Source organism: Erigeron canadensis, chromosome 2 (assembly GCF_010389155.1).
Source record: "Erigeron canadensis isolate Cc75 chromosome 2, C_canadensis_v1, whole genome shotgun sequence".
Taxonomy (NCBI): domain Eukaryota; kingdom Viridiplantae; phylum Streptophyta; class Magnoliopsida; order Asterales; family Asteraceae; genus Erigeron; species Erigeron canadensis.
In genome coordinates, this window is record NC_057762.1 from 32,257,967 (window position 1) to 32,280,431 (window position 22,465).

General features: G+C 32.5%; 3 protein-coding genes across 4 annotated transcripts; all 3 read left to right on the forward strand.

Annotated features, from left to right (window-relative positions):
* Window positions 1-2,757: 2,757 nt before the first annotated feature.
* LOC122589647 (ubiquitin C-terminal hydrolase 13-like) lies at window positions 2,758-9,485 on the forward strand. 2 transcript variants are annotated; one of them, XM_043761965.1, is made up of 10 exons: window positions 2,758-2,782; window positions 4,954-5,032; window positions 5,120-5,191; window positions 6,910-6,975; window positions 7,236-7,301; window positions 7,782-7,859; window positions 7,960-8,076; window positions 8,191-8,265; window positions 8,364-8,450; window positions 9,139-9,485. In XM_043761965.1, the coding sequence occupies exons 2-10, from the start codon at window positions 4,979-4,981 to the stop codon at window positions 9,169-9,171; spliced, it is 648 nt and encodes a 215-aa protein (XP_043617900.1). In that variant the 5' UTR covers window positions 2,758-2,782; window positions 4,954-4,978; the 3' UTR covers window positions 9,172-9,485. The 2 variants fall into 2 exon arrangements, with proteins under 2 accessions (XP_043617900.1, XP_043617899.1); XM_043761964.1 differs by lacking the exon at window positions 2,758-2,782 and adding an exon at window positions 3,992-4,431.
* A 6,351-nt stretch (window positions 9,486-15,836) lies between these two features.
* On the forward strand, window positions 15,837-17,756 carry LOC122587379 (3-oxo-5-alpha-steroid 4-dehydrogenase 2-like). Its single transcript, XM_043759529.1, has 2 exons — window positions 15,837-16,245; window positions 17,170-17,756. The coding sequence occupies exons 1-2, from the start codon at window positions 15,904-15,906 to the stop codon at window positions 17,638-17,640; spliced, it is 813 nt and encodes a 270-aa protein (XP_043615464.1). The 5' UTR covers window positions 15,837-15,903; the 3' UTR covers window positions 17,641-17,756.
* Window positions 17,757-19,984: 2,228 nt separating this feature from the next.
* Window positions 19,985-21,913, forward strand: LOC122586425 (steroid 5-alpha-reductase DET2-like). Its single transcript, XM_043758417.1, has 2 exons — window positions 19,985-20,326; window positions 21,384-21,913. Exons 1-2 carry the CDS (start codon window positions 19,985-19,987, stop codon window positions 21,852-21,854), a joined length of 813 nt encoding a protein of 270 aa, XP_043614352.1. The 3' UTR covers window positions 21,855-21,913.
* The last annotated feature ends 552 nt before the right edge of the window (window positions 21,914-22,465 follow it).

Sequence of the window (22,465 nt, forward strand, 5' to 3'; positions counted from 1 at the left end):
GAAAGAGAATTAGTGGATAACACATATTACGTATTAGGAGGATTATTAGGCTATTTGGTCAGAAGGATTTATCATTTTTCTTTTAATTTTATACCTATTCTTTAATTTTTAACCACGTGAAGTTAGGTTTATTTATCATTTTGAATTCAAATACCAGTATAGAAATGTCATCAATTCATCATGCCAAAGGTATACAACTCCATGGATATAAATCAGATAGTAATAGTTCACGCCGTACCAACAAAAACCCTAAAAAAGAGGTCGTCTAAGTTTCTGAAGCTGCGGCAGCTCGAGCTCCGCATTTGGTGACGATATATATATCTGATCTAGGTAAATCTCGACTCTAACCATATATATACGTATATCACTACTATATATAATATTTAAACTTTTGCTGTACATATATCCTATATCATTTTAATTACTTATATATGTATATGTATGTTTTAAGTGTGTGATGTGTCACATGTTTCTTTTGGCCTACATTGATCTGCCCTTAATTAATATTGAACGGATCGATATCTTACTTGCCAAAATTTTGAATTTGAATCGACACCCGGTAATCCGGTATATATATGAGTGAGTCTCAAAAGCAGCATGGTTAGATTAGTGGTAAACATTCTTGTCTCTGGAGACAGAGGTCATGGGTTCGATCCTCATCCCATGCAAAGGTTGAAGGGGCTTTTCTACCATTTAGGTAGAAACTGGAAGCAACCTCTCTACTTACGTAGAGGTAAGGTCTGCCTACATCTTAACCTCCCCCATACACCGTCGAGATATTGGGGCTCAAAACCCACAAAAGGCGGCATTGGACAGTTACTTATTTATTTATTTTTTTTCAAAATAAGGCGAGGAGCTAGCACATATATACATCATCATAAGCAAATGTATGATTTTGCATAACCAAATAGAAACCGATTTTTCCATAATCAGGATATTTTAAAGGATGTAATTAACCTCTTTTATTTTTATTAATAAAAAATACAAAAATATTTTTATATTTTTTCAAAGGTAGGCTGTCCTCTGGTGAAGATGTACGAAAACTTTTGACAATGTTGATCAATTTTATCACATTTAAAATCTGGCAACCACACACGTGCTGCATTAATTTGGTGTAAGATTTTGTCGTTTGGTTCTCGTAGGCCAGGTTTAAGGTGATGTCTTTGGATTTATGCTTGTCTAAAAATAAATATGAATAATATGAATAAATAATATAGTGTCGTAATTCGTAAACCGAGACCATACAATTATTCAAGTGTATGCTAAAAATTATTATTTTACAACTATTATCTAGAACCTCCCAATAATAATCTGACCCCACTCGTTCAATCATAGATCAAAACCTAAATCCCAAATTTATTTATTTATTTTTAACGGCATATTTTGGTTCAACAGTATGCTTTTTATATACCTAATTCTAATTTTAAAGAAAACCTATACTGAAAAAACCCTGTCTCCATTTCTGATGACATCATTTTGCTCACATCAAGATTTATACCCAAGATCTTTCAGTCTCAAGTTCCATCATATACCAATTCATCTATTGATAATTGGTAATTCTAAGTTTTGAAAAGCAAAATGGTCTGCTGTATCACAAAAGTGGCAAGACATTGTAACTTTTAATCCGGTGTCGTGTTCGTGTTTGGAAAAACTGACACAATAAGTTATCGTGTCGTGTTCATGTTTAATCTTGTCGTGTTCGTGTCTTATCGTGTTGTGTCGGACACGATATGCCAGCTCTAGTTTAAGGTGATGTCTTTGGATTATTTATGCTTGTATATTATCTCGTTTGCATACCTCAAAGTAACGCAACCATTTGTTTGACTCTCCAAATTCTGAAAGGTTCAAAAATTTTAATATATATGGTAAATGCATCTTTATTTCCAACTGGTGTTGTTAGGATGTTTAATTAAGATTCTACGTACCACAGATCGGGTGTAATTAAGATGTTTCTCCATTCGTACTCTTGTGAATAAGTAATTAACTATGATACACAAATAAGCAATTAATAATTGTAAAATGTAGTCCTATGATCTCTTTCGCTACATTACATAAACGCAATTATGTGCGTAAAAACTTAACCGAATTGATTACGAAATATAGATGATGATTCTAATTAATCAAACAATCTTTTAGAGCTACAAAATTTTCAATGCTTAATTGGTTGATCCGTTGATGAATAATGGTGCGAACTACTGTCCTTCATGTATATATTAACTAGTATCACGAACACTTCTCATAACAACAGCAACAGTTCCATCTTACTTCAACAAACTCCTGCACAAAATGAGCCCGCCAACTAACTTTACATGCTATTGTATTGGTGAAAGTAAGATTTGTTAGTACCACTATGATAAAGCCGAGTTGTTAGTTTTGGGGGAAAGAAAGAAGAAAATAAATATGGTGGGATATGGCTATGGCCAGGTACAGGGAAGAAGAAAGGGTGAAAGAATAAAGAAAAAAAAGGGTAAGGAAACTTATTTTATATAGGGCAAAACAACAACAATAACTGTACCCAATCTCTGAACAGAGAAAAAAAAAATACGTGAAGAAGTAGAAAGAGAATGAGGGAGAGCCAGGTGTTTTTTGCCATTGGTTGCACAGATTCTGTGTTGTTTTTTGTCCATTCACGTAATTTTCACTTAAAAAAGATAAGATAAGATCACTTAACAAGAACCTGACATACTTTTAAAATATTGACTTTTTCAACACTCAATATACTCCGTATTACTCTATATAATTCTTTACTTTCGCCTTTTGCTTTATCACTTCTGTTTCCCATGTAAGTTTTTACTCTCATCTATGATCTCTCTCTCTTATCTTTTATCTCCTCTAACAAAACAAGACCACCTTCTGACCGGAGTTTATTGCCGTCATCGGAGTTTTAGGATAATGGCAATGGTCTAGGCACGGGGCTAGGCATGGCCCGGTAAACACTGCCACTAAGCTTTAGGCATGGGATAGGCATGGAGCTTTTAGGCAAACAGTGCCGCTGAGGCATGGGAGAGGGATTGAGTTTTTGAACTTTGTAAGAGGTTATATTTGACCAAAAAGTGACTAAAAAAAGTAAGGAAGGAAGTAACTGCTCAATGCCGTCTCCTACGGGTTTGAGCCCCAATAACTCGACGGTGTATTGGGGAGGTTAAGATGTAAGCAGACCTTACCTCTACCTAAGTAGAGAGGCTGCCTCCAGTTTTTATCTAAATGGTAGAAAAGACTCTCCATCCTTTGCATGAGATGAGGATCGAACTCATGACCTCTGTCTCCAGAGGCAAGGGTGTTTACCATTGATCCAACCATGCTGCTTTATTTGACCAAAAAGTGACTGTTTGGACTTAAATAAATAAAAAAAAAAGGTTCCTTGTAGTGAAGCTTTTTTGTTGCAGGTGGAGAAGACGACCAATATATATAGTTGTAGACCAAATTTCCATGAACCTTTTTTTTGTTCAGTTTTCAATTCACCCCTTGTGTTTAAACTAATTTTTGTTTTACCCCTTTAACTATTATTTGTCATTTAATCGGGAAAGTTTTTAATATTTGTGAAAAAAAAAAATCTTCGTTGCCATTTTTATTAAGTATTTGTACCGCTAATTTTTTATTAAGTATTATGTAATTTTTTTATATCGGTTTTATGTTTTTTATTTATTAAGTATTATGTTTTTTTTGGTTAAATGTTTTCTTTTACGATTTTTATGTAATTTCCTTTTTCGGTTTTATGTAATTCTAATTTTAAATGAATGAATTATGTTTTATTATTTACTTGTTTAAATTAAATATATTATGAATTAAAAATTAAAAGATTAAATTATTTAAGGTATGGGGAGCAGGGGAGGCATTGTTGCCATGGGTTAAGCATAATTAGGCATGACTTAGACATGAAATGATGTGAAGGTATATTATTGGTGGATTGCTAGGCATGACTATGCATGATTGACATCCTCCTTACAACCTTGCTCCTACCAGGTCTGCCAACCTCACCCTCTCCCCTCCCTTCCCTCTATATATTTTCTCACTCTTTATCTACCACCATCTCCACCGACCTGACCAATTTTCAGCCTTTGACCACCATTGACCGCCGTTGACCATCGTCCACAGAATCATCTCCTCCACCCACCATTTATACAACCTTGCTTCCACCTTATTTTCTCCCTTGTTTTATTATGTTTTGCCCAAAAAAGGGAAAAAAAAAAGTTCCATAATAAAACCACTAACTCCACCGAAATTTGGAAGACGGTCAAAAGACTCAAAACCACCGAAAATCTCGAAAACAAAATCAAAACCGAATTTAGGTCCAACCACCGAAAACCGGTATACTATACCACCGAAATCAAATTCCCTGTTATATCTCGGTTAATTCTAGGTGAAGACGTCCATTTTACGCCCCCCACGTATAATATAACTCGGCCTTTTTTGGAAAAGATTATATTCCAAGTTAAGTTTCACTTAAAGATGAGATTTCTGTTGTATTAATCATTTAACTGATTAGCGTTGATAAGTTTTCTCAACGCATGTTAACCATGTTCTTCAATTCCGGGCTTATTTTGTTTAAATGGAAATAATAAAAAATGAGTTTCTAAAACTAATGCGGCCAAGCAATACATCAAAACCACAAATATTTCATCCATATCATACGATCGAGTATATAGTTTTTGTTCAGCTGTTTCTATCTATATATGATGCATATACAATATATGTGATTTTTTTTTTTTGGCTATTTACCCTCTACTATTTGCCTATTTGGTGTACTTGGGATTTTTTGTTTTGGTAAGCGTTGTGTGGTTAGTTTGCTACGCAACCCTTAATTACTATGTTTTCATGCTAAAGGATATTTATTCTTGATATTAGTTTGGATGATGTTTTTAAGGCTAGTTTGTGATTGAAAGTACTGCTGGTTTAGTGCTAATGGGTTAATTTTTGTTGGTTTTAATTAATTTTTTTTTTATTATCAAGTAGTTGATATCCGGCCATCTTCCTAAAAATGCGAGACCTGAAAACCCTGAAGGTTGAGTTTCATCATCCAACAAAAGCTGAAGTAAGTGGCTGACTTATATCTTTCAGTTATATTGTTTTATTTAATTTTCGACTTTTTTCATATATATTTTTGACATTGGCTGGCTAGGTACTCGTGCATACCATTAGTCTGCCAAAAGAAAGCACAGTGGGGGATCTGATTAACAACCTCAAGACAAAGGTATCTTTGCTTGCCTCTAATTAATTAACCATTAATATATATATATATATATATATATTGTTTCTCATTGCTAAAGCCGAGAGGTGGGCAATACCGGGCGTAGTTCATGGTTGAGTAATATTTTGAAATATATAATTATGTGCTGGTCGAATTTTGTAGCATTGGGTCGATTCATTTTTTACAGTGTTCATAAATAGTTGAATAATGTACGTGCTATACTGCTACCATGGTTACCAAAACCAATTCATTTTTAACCCAAGTTTTGTTAATGTACGTGTTTGATCAGTTGATCAATTTCTTTCCACAATTTTTTCTATTAAGCCCATTTGACCCGTTAAAGTAAAATATGATCAAAATTCACCAACTCATAAGTAAATGAGTTGAAGTTGCCACCTCTACCTATTCTTTGTAACGACAAAATTTATGTGTTCAACTCACATGTCTAGTTTCAGACCTTATTTTGCAGCCCTCTAAAGCATATATATATATATCTCTTGAAAAATTATTTTAAGAATTTTTTTTTTTGCGAGAACCTTTGAGAACTTTTCAAATCAAGCTCAACCGATGATTGTTCTTTACATGGAAATTGTTTTTTCATTGTTTTTTGAACAACTTATGTGTAATTTTAAAGTTTATAATTGTGTGGAGGCATGGATTATCATCCGTAATACAATTATGTGGAGATTTGGATTCTTGATCACATGTGCACGAATATTGCTATGATCACATGTATGCAAGTCGGTCACATGTAATCATAACAATATTCGTGCACATGTAATCAAGAATTCAAATCTCCACATAATTGTATAACGGATGATAATCCATGCCTCCACACAATTATAACTAAACTTCAAAATTACACATAAGTTATTCAAAAAACAATCAAAAAACAACTTTCATGTAAAGAATAATCATCGGTTGAGCTTGATTTGAAAAGTTCTCAAATGTTCTCGCAAAAAAAAAGGGTTCTCAAAATAACTTTTCACTATATATATATATATATGGTAACACTCCGGTGAGAACACTTTTAAAATAAGAACGGTAAGAACACTTAAAAACATCATTTTGATGCATCAAAAGTCCATAAAACTAACATAGTGCTTAACTAATTATCATTATTAATTAAGTGTTTAACAACACATTGATCATAAAACTAACACCGTTGTTAAACACTTAAATAATGATAATTAGTTGTGCACTATGTCAGTTTTATGGACTTTTAATGCATCAAAATGATGATTTTAAGGTGTTTACACCGTTCTTATTTTAAAACTGTTCTTATTTGATTGCCCTATATATATATATAGGGAGAGAGAGGTTGTCCGACACCAAACCTTAGGTTTGTAACCCCTCACATACTAATATTTTATTATTTATTGTTTAATGAATAAATGTCTGGGCCCCCATGATTTTTATGGTTTAAAAAATCAATATGTGAGTGTCTGACATCTAAGCTTAGGTACCTAACAGCCTTATATTTTCATCCCCCATATATATATATATATGAAGAGGTTCAAATGAGAACCATGTAAATTGGAAGAACCATGAGAACCTTTTAATTATAACTTGGTGAACAAATTCATGCACATATGAACATATTAACTTATAACTAATATTGCCTATGTTCATATATGCATGATTCTCAATGAACCTTACCTATATATATATATATATATATATCATTTTCTATACTGACTGGTCAATGTATCACGGCACAGGTTGAGTTGTCGAATCAAGATGCAGAGCTTCGATTGGTTGAGGTTTTTTATCACAAGATTTACAAGGTATTGAACATATATGCATTTGCATATTTTTTTCATTTTTTGGCATTTTCCATGGGGTATGTACATGTGTACGAAACGCAGAACCTTATGTCATGCGATTATTAGAGTCAACTCTACCGGCCTTCTCGTCAATATAACCTGAAAACATTTGCCCTTGTAAACTTTGTTGTCCATAAGTTGACCTCTTATTTCTAACTCATCTAGTATTATTTAACTATCATTCCTATTAATAATTCTAGTATTATTATCATTATATGCAGATTTTTCCTCTCGACGAAAAAATTGAGCACCTTATGGATCAGTACTGGACATTGCGTGCTGAGGAGGTATGCTCGATCTAAATATATTACTTGAGGTCGGAAAATCACTGGATTGTGGGTGGGTTGTGTAACGGCTAAAGTTTGCTCTTGTTATAATGACTGATTATACGGTGAGTCAGCATTGGATGGTTTGGGTTGGGCGAACAAGTTTTTGCCCATTCGTTTCAGTTTTGTATCTAGTTTAGGTAACCACGTACATAGTTACAAAAACTATTTTACTAAACTATCATATAAGACGGTTTAGAACATTTCAAGCTTTGAAGACATGTTAGATGACTTTTGACCAACGCACACTTCTCATTATAGCTAATTTTAAAAGTTAAACCCGTTATGATCCGTCACACATAAATACAACTCGAATTGACCCATTCCCATAGGCTGTAACTGCCACTTCTAGTTTGCCCTGGGCACATTTACCATCCATATATCATTTTTCTTTTCTGCAAATTAAGGTCTTGAAAATTGAACCTAACTGCTTTTTTACAGATTCCAGAGGAGGAAAAGAAGCTGGGTCCCCAGGATCGTTTGATTCATGTATATCATTTTACAGAAGATGCTAATGGTGTATGTATTTATGTCTTTAATTAGTAGATATTTATTCATGTGCTTTTAGCTGTAATTTCATGGATGCAATATTGACATCTATACAACTTTGTACTAACAGCAACTTCTGAATTTTGGGGAACCATTTTTTTTGGTCATTCGAGAAGGTGAAACACTAGCTGAAATTAAAGCACGCATACAGAAGAAATTACAAGTTCCTGATGAGGAATTCTCCAAGGTATTTTTCTTCCGTCTGCCACTATATTAATTTTCCTCTTGAAGCATATTACTCGTACCATATTTGTGGATGCCTTTTACTCCGTTATCTTACTTTAAAACCATTATGTATCAGTGGAAGTTTGCATTTGTATCTTTGGGCCGGCCTACATACCTTCAGGATTCTGATGTTGTCTCCACCCGTTTTCAGGTTAACATTGATAGCTTTTCATCTCTATAGATATTATATATGTATGTATGTATGTATGAGTGTATTAACTAGATCTAGTGGGTATCTTTTGGCTTCAGGGACGAGACATTTATGGTGCTTGGGAACACTACTTGGGGTTGGAGCACTCCGAAAATACACACAAACGTTCATATGCTCCAAGTCAGGTATATTATTATTATTATGACATTGTGCTTTGAATCCTGAAACAAAAAGTTCATATATTTTTAGCAAGATATAATTTTAGCCCATACTTCCTAAAAAGGGTAAATGACTAAATGGGTGGGAACCCTCTGGTCTTATGTACCGTCTTGGTACTCAAGGCACACACTGCATATAACTCATGCCCGGTAAGTCATTATTCTCACACATGGATCACAAGATATAGTTTCTCTACTTGTCTTTGGCAAATTTTGATCGAACATATGACTTCTAGCCTTCATCTGTGGTCCCATGTGGTCACATGATGGCGGTACCACTAGGGCTTCACTCCATTGCTTGTCCATACTAATGAGATTAAATTAGTTAAAAAGGTCTACCGGGGACAAATATGGATTAATGACTAAAGACTATGATTGTTTACGCAATTAATATACAAATGAGGTTTCCGTATATAGAAAAGTAGAACGGTTTTTGTAATGGAAATAGAAATCTCAAATTCGTAATTCTGTTTTAGCAGTTGACGTGAAACTGAATATTATATCAACCAATACAGAATGTTTTATCCAACATTATAAAACTGATCATCACGAGTGTCGAACTAATCTGATGACCAGTTCCAAAACACAAACCCATACACCACCAAAATTTTTACAACATTTAAAAGTGATTAAACAATAATATTGGTTTTTGTAGAATGGAAACACATCCAAGAAGCTAGAAGCATAACATCAGCAAAGGTTGTACCAGTTTGTTTACCATCTTTTAAAAGATGCGCAAGGACATTCTGGGAAATTAATGTTAGATGAATGAAGGCGACATAGCACCAACCGAAACCTAATCTTAGTGACGGTTGCGTTTATGTGGAATAGTGCTGCTTGTTTTCTCTTTTAATTCGCTATTATGTTGTTTAAAAGAATTTGTGTGGAACGCTTGTTTTCTCTTTTAATTGGCTATTATGTTGTTTAAAAAACCAGAAACCGTTGTAGTGTTGTTAAATCCCTTTTCTGACAATGGCGATGGCAATGGACTTTTCTTTTTAACTGTTTGCTGTCGGAGCTTATATCAAGTATTAGGTTTTAGTCCCTTGATTCATCTCATTGGAATATGCCCAAATTAAGACCATCCGTCTTGACATGGGTTTTTCCCCTTTCACGCCGAACCATAAGGGGAAACGCTTGGAGGGTGATGGTGAAAGCAGATGTGAACGCCCAAATTAGTGACCGGGTTAGTGTTGGGGATGGCAAGGTGAAAGCATTTCTTTATTGAGCAGTATTGGTTTTCTTTCTTTCTTTCTATATTTCTTTTTTTTTTTTCGTTGAGAAAGGTTGAAGGTAAAATATTCAACGTTAGTGGCGAGAATTGACGTTGCAACTTTATAACTAAATTCGGTGTAAACGGGAGGAGATGGTTTAATGTTTGAATCTATTGCTCATGTTTACATTGGCATGTACCACAAGTGACATTATATTTCGTGACAATGTTTTTAGAAACAAATTGAAAGTGTCGTTTTAATGACACGTTTTAAAAGCTTTTAGTTTTTTACTTTTTAATGACATTATTTCGTAACAATATTTTTATTAAGAGTATTTTTTTTTCTTAAAACAATATCTCCACTTTTTTCGTATGCAGATGAAATGTTTTGATTATTAGTGACACCTTTATAACGTCTAAAAATATTTTATTATTTTTAGTTACACTTTAATAATACGAGTAACATTTCTATTGTCTCTGAGCGGCGAGGCATCCTCTTGGAATGATGCAATTGGGCTATTCAGTCTGGGCTTCGACTGGTTGGGGCTATCTGATATGGGCCATCTCCAGTGGAGTTACGCGTATATGAGATTTTTGTGGGCGTATTCAAAAATATAAAAAAAGGGAAAATTATACTTTTGGTCCCTGAACTTGACACATTTTTCACTTTTAGTCACTAAACTTTAAAAATTGCAAATTATACACTGATGCCAAATATATGTTATGAAGGAACCTTAATGTTAAACTAGTATCAAGCTTGGCAAGGGGATTCTTAGAAGAATTTACCATCACAGTAAATGCTTGATTTATATATTTTCCCTTATACGTAATCGCAAATCTTGGATCTTTAATTTGTTTCAAGCTCATTTAAGATTCAGATTTTTCCTAACAGGTAGTCACAGCTTAGAGAGTTCTTTTGGGTATACGCCTAATCTGGTTAACAATGGAGACAAATACTTCAAGAAATGATTAGTTTAAATGGTTCTAATTATCAGTTATGGAAATTAAGGATGGAAGATCTTCTTTATGTTAATGGAGTTCATGAGCCAGTTTTTTGTAGTGAAAAGCCTGCAGGCAAGACAAATGAAGCATGGAACTCATTACACCGTCAGGTTTGTGGGTATATTCGACAATGGGTTGATGACAATGTAATTAATCTTGTTATTGGTGAAGTAAATGCCCGTACACTATGGAGTAAGCTTGAACAACTATATGCCCGAAAGACAAGTAATAGTATATTGTCCTTGATCAAACAACTGATGGATCTGAAGTACCATGATGGTACAGCAATGTCGGGTCACTTGAATATTTTTGAAGGAATCATTAAGCAACTTTCTGAAGTTGGTATTACATTTGATGATGAGGTTCAAGGTTTATGGCTTCTTAGTACTTTACCAGATCCGTGGAAAACTATTTCATTATCAAAATCAGTACCAGATGATGACGGTGTTATTTCTATGAAGTTGGCTAAATACGCTGTTCTAAATGAGGAGATGAAAAGAAAGTCACAAGCATCCACTGCACACTCAGAGTCATATATGACTATAAAGGTTACCTACTTACCACTTCCCGTTACCATTTAATAGATAGAACTTTATATGTCATTTTGTTAAATTTTTCTAACTAGGTTGCTCGTGATAAAGACTTTCATTACCAGATAGGGAAAAATATATTTTTTGATTTAGTGGATCAGGATAGCATTCCTATTTTCTGTGTCCAGAACGAAACCACTTTTACTTCTTTCAAGGTATGTCTGGTTACTTGCTAACCTTTATTATTCCATGTAATTATATCTTACATATTGACATGATTCTCACTTTAGTAATATTCAAATACTGTCTATCAGGAGCTAGTAGCCAAAGTATGTGGTATACCAATGGAGTGGTTTCTGGCTTTGGGCAAAGCGCGAAAATCATACTTACCGCCCACATCGTCCATTGACTGCTCTAGAAGAAGCTAAATATGTATGTACCACTCATATCTCTTTTTCTTACAGCATATGATTAGGAATGGACTTTGTGCTAAATAATGTGTTAAACGAGTGCTTAAAGTGGAAAATTTGGATGGACATAAGTAGCCACAAAGCATGGAAGATGAACACACTTATTTGCACCTTGGATATCAAGTTTTCAAAACACTTGATGTAACGTTATCTACAGGTCTTAGTCTTAGTAATGACATGGCATACTCGTCTATAGCTAATGCTGACCTTGTTGAGTTTTGTCATTTTGACCTGGAAACAGCCCAAAGTTAGTCTTTTTGGAAAGGCACCAGTCCAAAGTTAGTTTGGAGTATCTTTTTATGTAATCTGCTCTTTAAACAGAGATCCCTCTCTGCTTTACCCGTTTACCCAAGGCACACTTTCTATATCTCCTCGGTCTTGAAAGAATAATGCTTTACTTTGCAGTTATAGTCATTAGAATTTTGTTCATCCACGGTTTGCTTTATATCATGCCAAATATTTTGTGTTTTTAGGTTGGACATTTGAGAGAGTTTAAACAGGATAACAAACGAGCTTAAATTGTTTCTGGAGGTAGAACTTGGACAGGTAATATGTTTCGTTTCTACCTTTTTATACTTATTCAACTTCCTACTATTTCGAAATTTTTAGTAAGTTGCAGAGAGATCTTTACAAAGATCTCTGTTTCTTTTATTGATGTAGTATTCGCAGACAGTTCCACCACCTAGAAAAACCAAGGAGGATATCTTACTTTTCATCAAGCTGTACGACCCTCTAAAAGAGTCACTTCGGTCCCCTCTATTTCTTCTCTCTTTTCCCTCCCTTTCTCTTTATTATACCATATTACCATTTGTTCAATTATATTGTGGTATGTTATGTTCTTTTGTCTATCGATCTTGTTTAACTTTTTATTTGCTTTCAGAAACCTCTTCATATTGGAACAGTTAAATGTCGCTATCCCGATGTTCCATCTTATATGGAGTATATTCGTAATCGTTAGGTATAGCGTCAAACCTGGATATGATGCCACTTCTTGAGTTCAGCAAAAACTAGAAATCGTATAACTCCGTTCTCTAATATGACCACTGACTATCAATGGATGCTATCCAATGCTGCTATTACAACAAACCGCCAGGTTATTTTGGTTCAGTTAGTTTAGTTGTGTTGGTCCAAACTGTTGAACATCTGTATTATCTGCTAATGGTTGTCTCGACTTTCATGGTTTGGTATTTTGCTCAAGTTTCTATTGTTAATGGCACTTTTGATTAAGAATAGTTTAAGATGGATCACATGCGGTTTATCTAAAGCCCTATTGTTTACTGTCTCTTCTTAATTCAACTTTCGGTTGTGGTAACATATTTCTAAGTAAGAAGAGTCTATAGCCGTCCACCAAGATTTATATTTTATAGATATGAAACATTTTATGCGTAGTCCATTGCACAGCCAAAGACAACAGTTACATCTACAAGATCCGGTTTTCTGAGTTTATTTTTTTAATATTAGCATTTTTCTGATAGAATTATTTCTATTTAATACAGCTGATGTGAAAGTGAAATGATAGGTACATTTAATCGAGTCATCTTTTTATACACATCAAAGACTAGTAAAGGGTATTTCTTGTCTCTTAAATGTTTTCAAAAGTACTTATGTTACAAGTTGCATCTTCTAAGACAAGACAAATTATAAATGGGGGTGCTTATTCCTCTAATTAACTTACCTTAAAGAACGTTAACATTAAATAATCAAAGGAGAAAACAAGAATTAGTTTGGAAATTCCTCTTTTAATCGTATCGTCGTTAAGGTTAGATTCACAACATGGCATTATTTTAAACTTTTTTATTTTCCTGAATGCCAATTAACTAGTTACCATGAATTAGCTAACCAATCCCTTATTATTTGTTTTTTACGAATAATATTTGTGTGTATATATATATATATATATATATTGAAAAATAAAATGAGAACCAAAAAATGTGGATAACTATGAAAACTTTTTTGATAGGGGTAATTTTGTAGTTCAATAAGCATATAAATATAAATACTAATTTAATTAAATATCCCTCAAATATTTTCATAATGTTGACCCATTATTCAATATTTACAATATTATCCATTCATTTCCTACGTATTTTTTTTCTTAACTTAATAAAGTATATTTCAAAAAGATTTAGTTTGGTTAAAATGTAATATTTATGCTAATAAAATAATTATTACGTTTCTTGTTGTGAATGGGTCTTAACACCATCCAAAAAATAAAATTGAAAATTTTACACTTATTTCCCCATAATAATAATTTTAATAGATTAAGAAATTAGCTGGTAATTACATTTCATTCACATATTAAGCCTTAGTTTATTAAAGATTTTACATATGAAAATCATCATATATATGTGTAAATAAAAGTTGTATACACGTGAACATCATCGTCCACATGTGTATATAAAAGTTGTTTAGATTTGAACATCATCATACATATGTGTTATAAAAGTTGTCTACATATGCACATTATCGTCCAAATGTGTATATAAAAGTTGTTTAGATTCGAACATCATCATACATATGTGTTCTAAAAGTTGTTTACATGTGATTATCATCGTCCACATTTGTATATAAAAGTTATTTACACATGAACATCATCATACACATGTGTTAATAAAAATTGTTCACATGTGCACGTAATTCATATATGACTGTTTTTAAGTACACTTGTAAAAGTTGTAAAAAAATATGTACCAATATATTTTTGTTATGTTAATGTTTAGAAAATTGTGTATTTATAAAAGTCGTAATCCACGAAATATTATAAAATTTTGAAATCAAGTAACCATTTGAATTGTCAAATTGTGGGTGCCGGATTTATTGGACATTTAGAAGAAGTTACGGTTTCTTAGTCATTTTTTAATTCCTTGTTTACCCTTTTACATTTTATAATAATTTATTTATTATTTTAAATGCATATTATTTATTAGCCATTGATTAATCTCATCTAATGGTTTAAAATAGTTCACGCAGTTTTTGACAAATAATTAGTTCTCGTAATAACTTAAATATATATATATATTATATACATATATATGGAAAAGTGAGTATGGAGCTGTTATGCATTTAACTTGGGTGAAAAACCTTTCACATACTACTTTTTTTATATTTTGAATAAATACTTGGGTTTACCTTTAAAAAAAAATGTATGTGAGGGGTTTTCACCCAACTTGGATACCTAACAGCCTTATATTCTCTTCTCCCATATATATATATATATATATATATATTCTTTCACTACTCGTATGATGTATGGATTGACATTATATATAAAAAATTATCATTCTTAAGTACTCTGGTGCGAATCACGGGGGTTCTCCTAGTTTTATATACTCTAACTAGTCCTAATTGATACATGTACGATGTATGGTAGCTATATGAATTGTATCATAAATTTTTTTGAATATGCCTCATACATGATTTGTGAATATGAAATAAATTATGGTTAAAGTAAACCGATGATCGAAGTTAAGTTATAATAAACAATAATATAATGATAAATATAATATATGTTTAGTTAATATTTTGGATGTACCTTAAATTTTTACAATCACAAAATCGAAACTTGTAAGCATAGTGGATGACAACAAATAGTCTTGTAATTTTGGATGTAAATTCAACTTTTTGAAGTCTTCATGTTATTAACTTATTATAAGTAATAGGAGTTGGATATTGAGAAGGAAAAAAAACAATTTTATTAATGAGAAAACGATCAATCTAAAACTTGTAACTATAAGCTAAGAGTTAGAGTTTATATCTAAATCGATCTAATAAGAAAATTGAATCTATATACAATTATAAAAGCTAATTTAATAAAATAAATAAATTAAAAAGACACGTGTCAATCAAGAATTACGCCACGTGTCGTTTAAAGAATATCTAATCATGTTTTAGTTTATTGATAAATTAGTAACTTGCATATATAAGCATTACGATTTCACGTTGTAATAACTACTATACTTTTTCCTCGGTCAATATATATAAAGTCAACATACCGAGATATCTTTTCACACAACTTCAAGTTTTAGACATTAGAATTCATTTTTCTTTTGTTCACCAAGGCCGGTGTCTCCATCCCATGGAGAATTGCTGATCACAAAACAAAATGTGGTCCTTATCATGTAAAACTGTCTATATATAGAGATATTTATTCACCATCAATATTTAACACGTTTATACAAAGCACAAAATTCGCCTATAGACGAAAAATGAAGATACCAATATTGGAGAATTATATGTTCGACGAACCATCGATTTGGGTTACCGTAACAACGATAGCGACGTTGATATCGACGTTATACTTGGGTTTTGCAGAGATTATGGGGAATCATCTTCAGTATTCCAAATTTGCAAACTCTAAAAAGAAAACTTCAACAACTAATAAACAAGAAGCAGGTGTTAAGATATCAAGTAGAACTGGTATGTTGATATTCTATACGCCCGCCTTCCTTGCAGGACTTGTTTCCTTTTTCCTTTTTCCGGGTGGCGATTTCAGATTCTTTTTGCTTAAATTTGCTGTTACCTTTCATTTCTTCAAGAGGGATCTAGAGGTACGTACGTAGTTAATTTATTAATTAATTATTTATTTGTAGCAGTGACAAAATTACATGAGGTAATAGACAGCGGAGGCCGAAATTTATGAGAATAAGAAATAACACTAAAAATTTTTTTAAAGGACCGAAACTCACGGTCCCGAAATAACACTGAAATATATTTACTTTTCAAAAAGCTAATCCTTATACACTATTAACTACTGCGAAAAAAACAGGCACCCACTTCTTTTTTTTTCTATTATTAGAAAAGTCAACTAAACATACGACCGACACAATTCCTACACGTATTATAAACGTACCACAGTTTTTAATTCATCAACCACATTGTACAAGTTTTATAACTGACTGTACAAGTTAGTAATGCATAATAGTGGTACTTATGGTACAAATATCACCTCCCATTTACAAAGTGTCCACGATGGACTTATCACACAACTAATAAGTTGATAGGTGTAAAGACCTCGATCTCTTTAATTTATTGAAACATGACAAAAGCTAAGGATAAAGTTGAATGCTTGTATGCTACTATACTATGATAGTCTTACATAATTTTCACAGTTTAATTAATGACATTTTTTACCAAAAGAATGTCACAAAACAGTTAATTGATCGAGTTTGATTTTATTACACAAATTAATTGATCGAGTTTGATTTTATTACACAAATGTCTTACTTTAGCACATGTAAATTGGTTCGCTTAATAAACTTAACAAATTAAAATATACTACATTAATTTAGTCAAAATTTATGTATCTTTTTTGACTTAATAAACAAAAATAACCGTCAATTACCTATATATAATACATATAATCATTATTTATCCATTCAATCACTTAAAACACTCATCAGCTTAAAAAATAAACACACAATGTTTTGTAGAAAATATTGTTTAATTAATGGTCTTATATATAATGTTTGCAGGTTCTATTTGTTCACAAATACAGTGGCGGCATTATTCTAGGTTCGGTCATTCTCATCTCCGGGTTCTACTTATCAATGGCTGCAGGCTTGATCACTGTACACTATCTTACCCTCGGGCTACCAGAGCCATCCGTCGATCTCAAATACATTGGTTTGATCATTTATATAGTAGGAATACTCGGAAACTTCTATCACCACAATCTCCTCTCAGATCTAAGAAAAAACAACGAAAAAGAGTACAAGATTCCTCAAGGTGGACTCTTTAATCTGGTTATTTGCCCACATTATATGTTTGAAATCGCTATATTTGTTGGTATATCTTTTATTAGCCAAACACCATTGGCTTTTGCCTGCACTTTTGGTGACTCCTTATACTTGATTTCTAGGAGTTATGTGACTAGAAAATGGTACGCAAACAAGTTTGAGGACTTTCCGAAACACATCAAGTGTGTGATTCCTTATTTATTCTGAAAAATACAGTAGATCAGTAGATGTTAGAAAGTGTACATGATGTGTGAAATCATGTCATATTTTTTCTCCTTGTAATATCTGAATAAACTTCAATAAACATGTTATATTCGAATAAATGCAATTGTTAGTGATAGTACGTACGACATAGTTTTCATACGAGTATTATTTTGATAACAAATTCCAATAAAGATATTTGAAAGTGTATATGGTAAGTTGGTTGTTGGTGGACCATACAATTCAAAACTCAAAAGCCTTAAATATAGCCCATTCACACCCAATTAACAACAAAAGCCCAATTGTAAACATATACTCCGGTTTTCCTATTCAGTGCAAACCGGGTTTTTGACTGTTTTTAGCCCGATTCGGACCATACCTGGAATATTTGTAACTAGTTTTTGGTACCTGGGTGTTGCCCTGGGAGACATTACGTAACATGTACCCATGTGAAAAAGTATATAAAATTATATAAAATGAAATTTTCGTGGCAAAAGATAAAAAGTGAAAAGTTACGTGACAAAAAGTTAAAAGTTTTCGTGCCTAAAGTAAAAAAAATCAAATTTATGTGACAAAAAGTTAAAAGTTTTCATCATAAAAAGTAAAGAGAATGAAACTTTCGTGGCAAAAGTTAGAAAAACATATATTGAAAAATAAATAAAACCAAATTTCTTGCTAAAAGTAAAAGAAATTAAAGCTATGTGACAAAAGTTAAAAGGTTAAAGTTATGTGGCAAAAATTAAGAAACCCAAAAATGTAAATTATCTAAGTTAGCTGATAGGGACCATTGTTGCAACAAATTTAACGACAGGGACTATAATTGCAGAAAAAGTTAACGGTCGTTAGCTGTTCTGGACCATTGTTGCAACAAACTTAATGACAGGGACTATAGTTGTTGAAAATTGTGGACGCACGGAAAAAGAGAAACGCTATATATATATATATATATATATAGAATTGTCTGGACCAAGAACTGGACCATATGGTGGTCGGTGGGGCCTGATTCAAGTATCGGGGTTTTCGACTACAATCTCATTGGCCAATGTAAAATTGTGAACAAATTATTTAGAAATACGCGGGCAAATCAAGGAGAATTTATTTTGATATACCAATAAAAACGAAGCATAATTAGGAAAACAAAACTAAAATAAGTATAATGAATGACGTAACACATATTTTCATGGTCAAAGTTTAAAGCAAAAGACTTGACAAATTAAAATTGGACATTTAATATGAAACGGAGAGAGTATTATTAATAGATTATATACAACTACGAACAATCTGGTTAAATTATAATGGTTTTCTATATGTATGCACTAATGGTCCTTCATATTATATCTAATATCATATGACCTCCTTGTAGTTTAAAATAACTATGCTAGTTTTTTATTTTATTTAGGGAAACTTATTTTTCTAATCTTAGTCATGGTTTTTAAAAAGAGTACGATTATTATTACTTTTAAATGGGGAAATGATTAATCCTTTTAAAAAAAACTTTTAAAAATCCTTCTAACAATATGATGAGGACACTTAGAAAGATCAAGGGTAAGATTAGAAAAGAAAATAAATAGAATCAAACATGTCATATATTTACAAGGTTTAAAAGGATTTTTAGACTAATGTTTAAAAAGATTAATCATTTCCTTCTAAATGCATTAGAGTTAAACTACACTAGTTTATTGGCATATGGATATTTTTATTATCTAGATTTATGTTTTTAATTATTGTGTTTTTATTTATATTATTAAAAGGTAAAAAAGTCGTTTATAAGTTTATTTATGTAACTTATAAAAGTAAAAAAAAATTATGGTATTTTATTACTTAAAATTGATGAAATAATGAAAGCTAATTCGATAATGATGTGACGTTCTGAAATGGCCCTCATTCACGTTCCACCACTGCATGGTTAGATACACATGCATTATAAGGGCCGGCCCGTTTGGTTCAAAAAATTTATTCGAATTTAGCAGAAAGTAATTTGAAGTTTTATATATGTACACCTAATAAATTTCTTTCGACCAATTATTTGTAGTTAAAAAATTCAAAGTTGCATAAGCATCACGATTTCATATTGCAAATTTGCAATAACATTATTTTTTTCCATCAACCAATATATAAAGTCAACTTACTGAGATCTTGTCAGATAACTAGAAGTTTTATAGAATATTTATTATTAATTTTTTTATATTTTTTTTGTATTGATCACCAAGCTAGGATGGCCATCTCCCATCGCACAAAACATTTAATATTGGTTTTGACCACGTAACCGTCTATATAAACATATTCACCCCGTAACACATTTATACAAAAATACATATCGTATACAAAAATTCGCCTAGCTAGACGAAAAATGAAGATACCGATATTGGACAAGTTCATGTTTGACGAACCATCGGTTTGGGTGACCGCAACAACAATAGCAACGTTGATATCGACGTTATACTTGATTTTTGCGGAGATTATGGGGAATCATCTTCAGTATTCTAAATTTGCAAACTCTAACAAAACAGCTTCAACAACTAATAAACAAGAAGCAGGTGTTAAGATACCAAGTAGAATCGGTATGCTGATTTTCTACACGCCCGCATTCCTTGCAGGACTCGTTTCCTTCTTCCTCTTTCCGGGTGGCGATCTCAGATTTTTTTTGCTTAAACTTGCTGTTACCTTACATTTCTTCAAGCGGGATCTAGAGGTGTAGTGAATCTACGTACTTAGTTATCCTCTAGCTTAGCTAGTATTCTTTTTTTTTTTTTTTTTTTTTTTTGAGAAGAAAGAAGCAACTAAACAACTGACACAAATTCCACAAATATTTACAAAGTCGGTGGGACTTGATCCCAAAACCTATACGTTGATAGGTTTAAATCTCTAGCTTTGTTTTGGGTTGCTAGCTGCTAATCAGCTACGTACACAATTCACGGGAATTGTTTCTATATATGTTTTGATCTAGATTTCGTTTTGATGAAGGGTTGTGATTTATTTAAAACATGAAAAAAGGTTGCAACCCAATTAAGGGATAAATCTCAAACTTGAATCAACCAAAATCGACGATTAAGTTTACCACAACTATGACCACTGTTTTTCCCGGTTGTCACCGCGACAGTCTAGTCAAATCATATCTAATCCGACGAATCAATAATCTCAATGTGATTCGATACAGTTTTGTCCTTAAAGGTATTCATAAAGGGGGGGATAGAGGGGATGATTGGTGACGTGCGTGGTAGTGATTATTGGTGATGGGGTGATCGGGATGTTGGTAAACTACAGTACGGGTTCCGCCCTAGCTTGGTGGCCGGTAAGCGGAGATGGTGGTGATTACAATCTTAGAGAGAGATCACAATTGATTGAAATGATCCAATGACTAATTAAGATGTGTTCTTTAATTGGTTTCCAATTTAAAAATGGTTTTCAAATGAACATATACTTATAATATTATAAATACATAAAGATCACAAATTTATATCACTATAATAATATACGTAAGGATGAACTAAGATTTTTATAAAATTATGATTTACAGTTTAATGACATTTTCTTTACCAAAGATATGTCACAAAACAGTTAGGAGTAATATTTTACACAACGTTTTACCCACATGTAAAAATCGTGTGCCGAAATTAAATATGTTGTTGGTAATTCAAGTCCTTTTAATGATATATCATATGAGTACGTACGTTGTACTAAGATAATTAAGTAAGGGTTATGTACTCGTAGAAAATTAAGATGTTTAATGGTCTTATACATGTTTGCAGGTTCTGTTTGTTCACAAATATAGTGGTGGCATTATTCTAGGTTCAATCATTGTCGTCTCCGGATGCTATTTATCCGCGGCTGCAGGCTTGATCACTATACACTATCTTACCCTCGGGCAACCAGAGCCATCCGTCGATCTCAAATACATTGGTTTGATCACTTATATAGTAGGAATACTCGGAAACTTCTATCACCACAAACTCCTCTCGGAGCTAAGGAAAAACAACGAAAAAGAGTACAAGATTCCTCAAGGTGGACTGTTTAATCTGGTTATATGCCCTCATTATCTTTTTGAAATCACTATCTTTGTTGGTTTATCTTTTATTAGCCAAACACCGTTGGCTTTTGCCTGCACTTTTGGCGTCTCCTTGTACCTAACTTCTAGGAGTTACGCGACCAGAAAATGGTACATGGACAAGTTTGAGGACTTTCCGAAACACATCAAGTGTGTGATTCCTTACTTATTGTGAATTAGTCGATCGATCGCGACCAGTACATGATGTGTGAAATTATGTCATATTTTTCTCTCCTTGTGCATTTGATTTGAATAAACTTCAATGAATTGAACATGTAATTAATTATATTCGAATAAGCGCAATTCTTAGTAACGTAGTTTCATTTAAATTAATTGTTTGGGTATTGATTTTGTTTGGTTTCGTCATTGTGTTAACTGAAACTTAATACGTACGTACTTACCTTTCGCCGATGACATACATCTTTACTTCTTTATCTTTAATACGAGTATATTATAAAGAGTTTTGGGTATTTATATATTGAGATAATGACATATGAATTTAACCACGACAAAAAGGTTATATGATGTATTGACCTATTCGGGTGACTATGTAATGTAAAAATCTTCATTTTTCGGACTATGTCGTGTATCTTGTGACTAGTTGTAACATTTTCCCTTCACCACTAGCGTTCACCTTCATTGACTTGTACAAAGGAATGCTGACTCAGATATTATTTATATAACAATTTCTTAAAAGCCTAAATATCTGATTTGTTGCCAGAATCTACTGTTGTTGCCGGGTTTATCACGGAACTCTTACTAACGAACAAACAAACAGCCAAATGG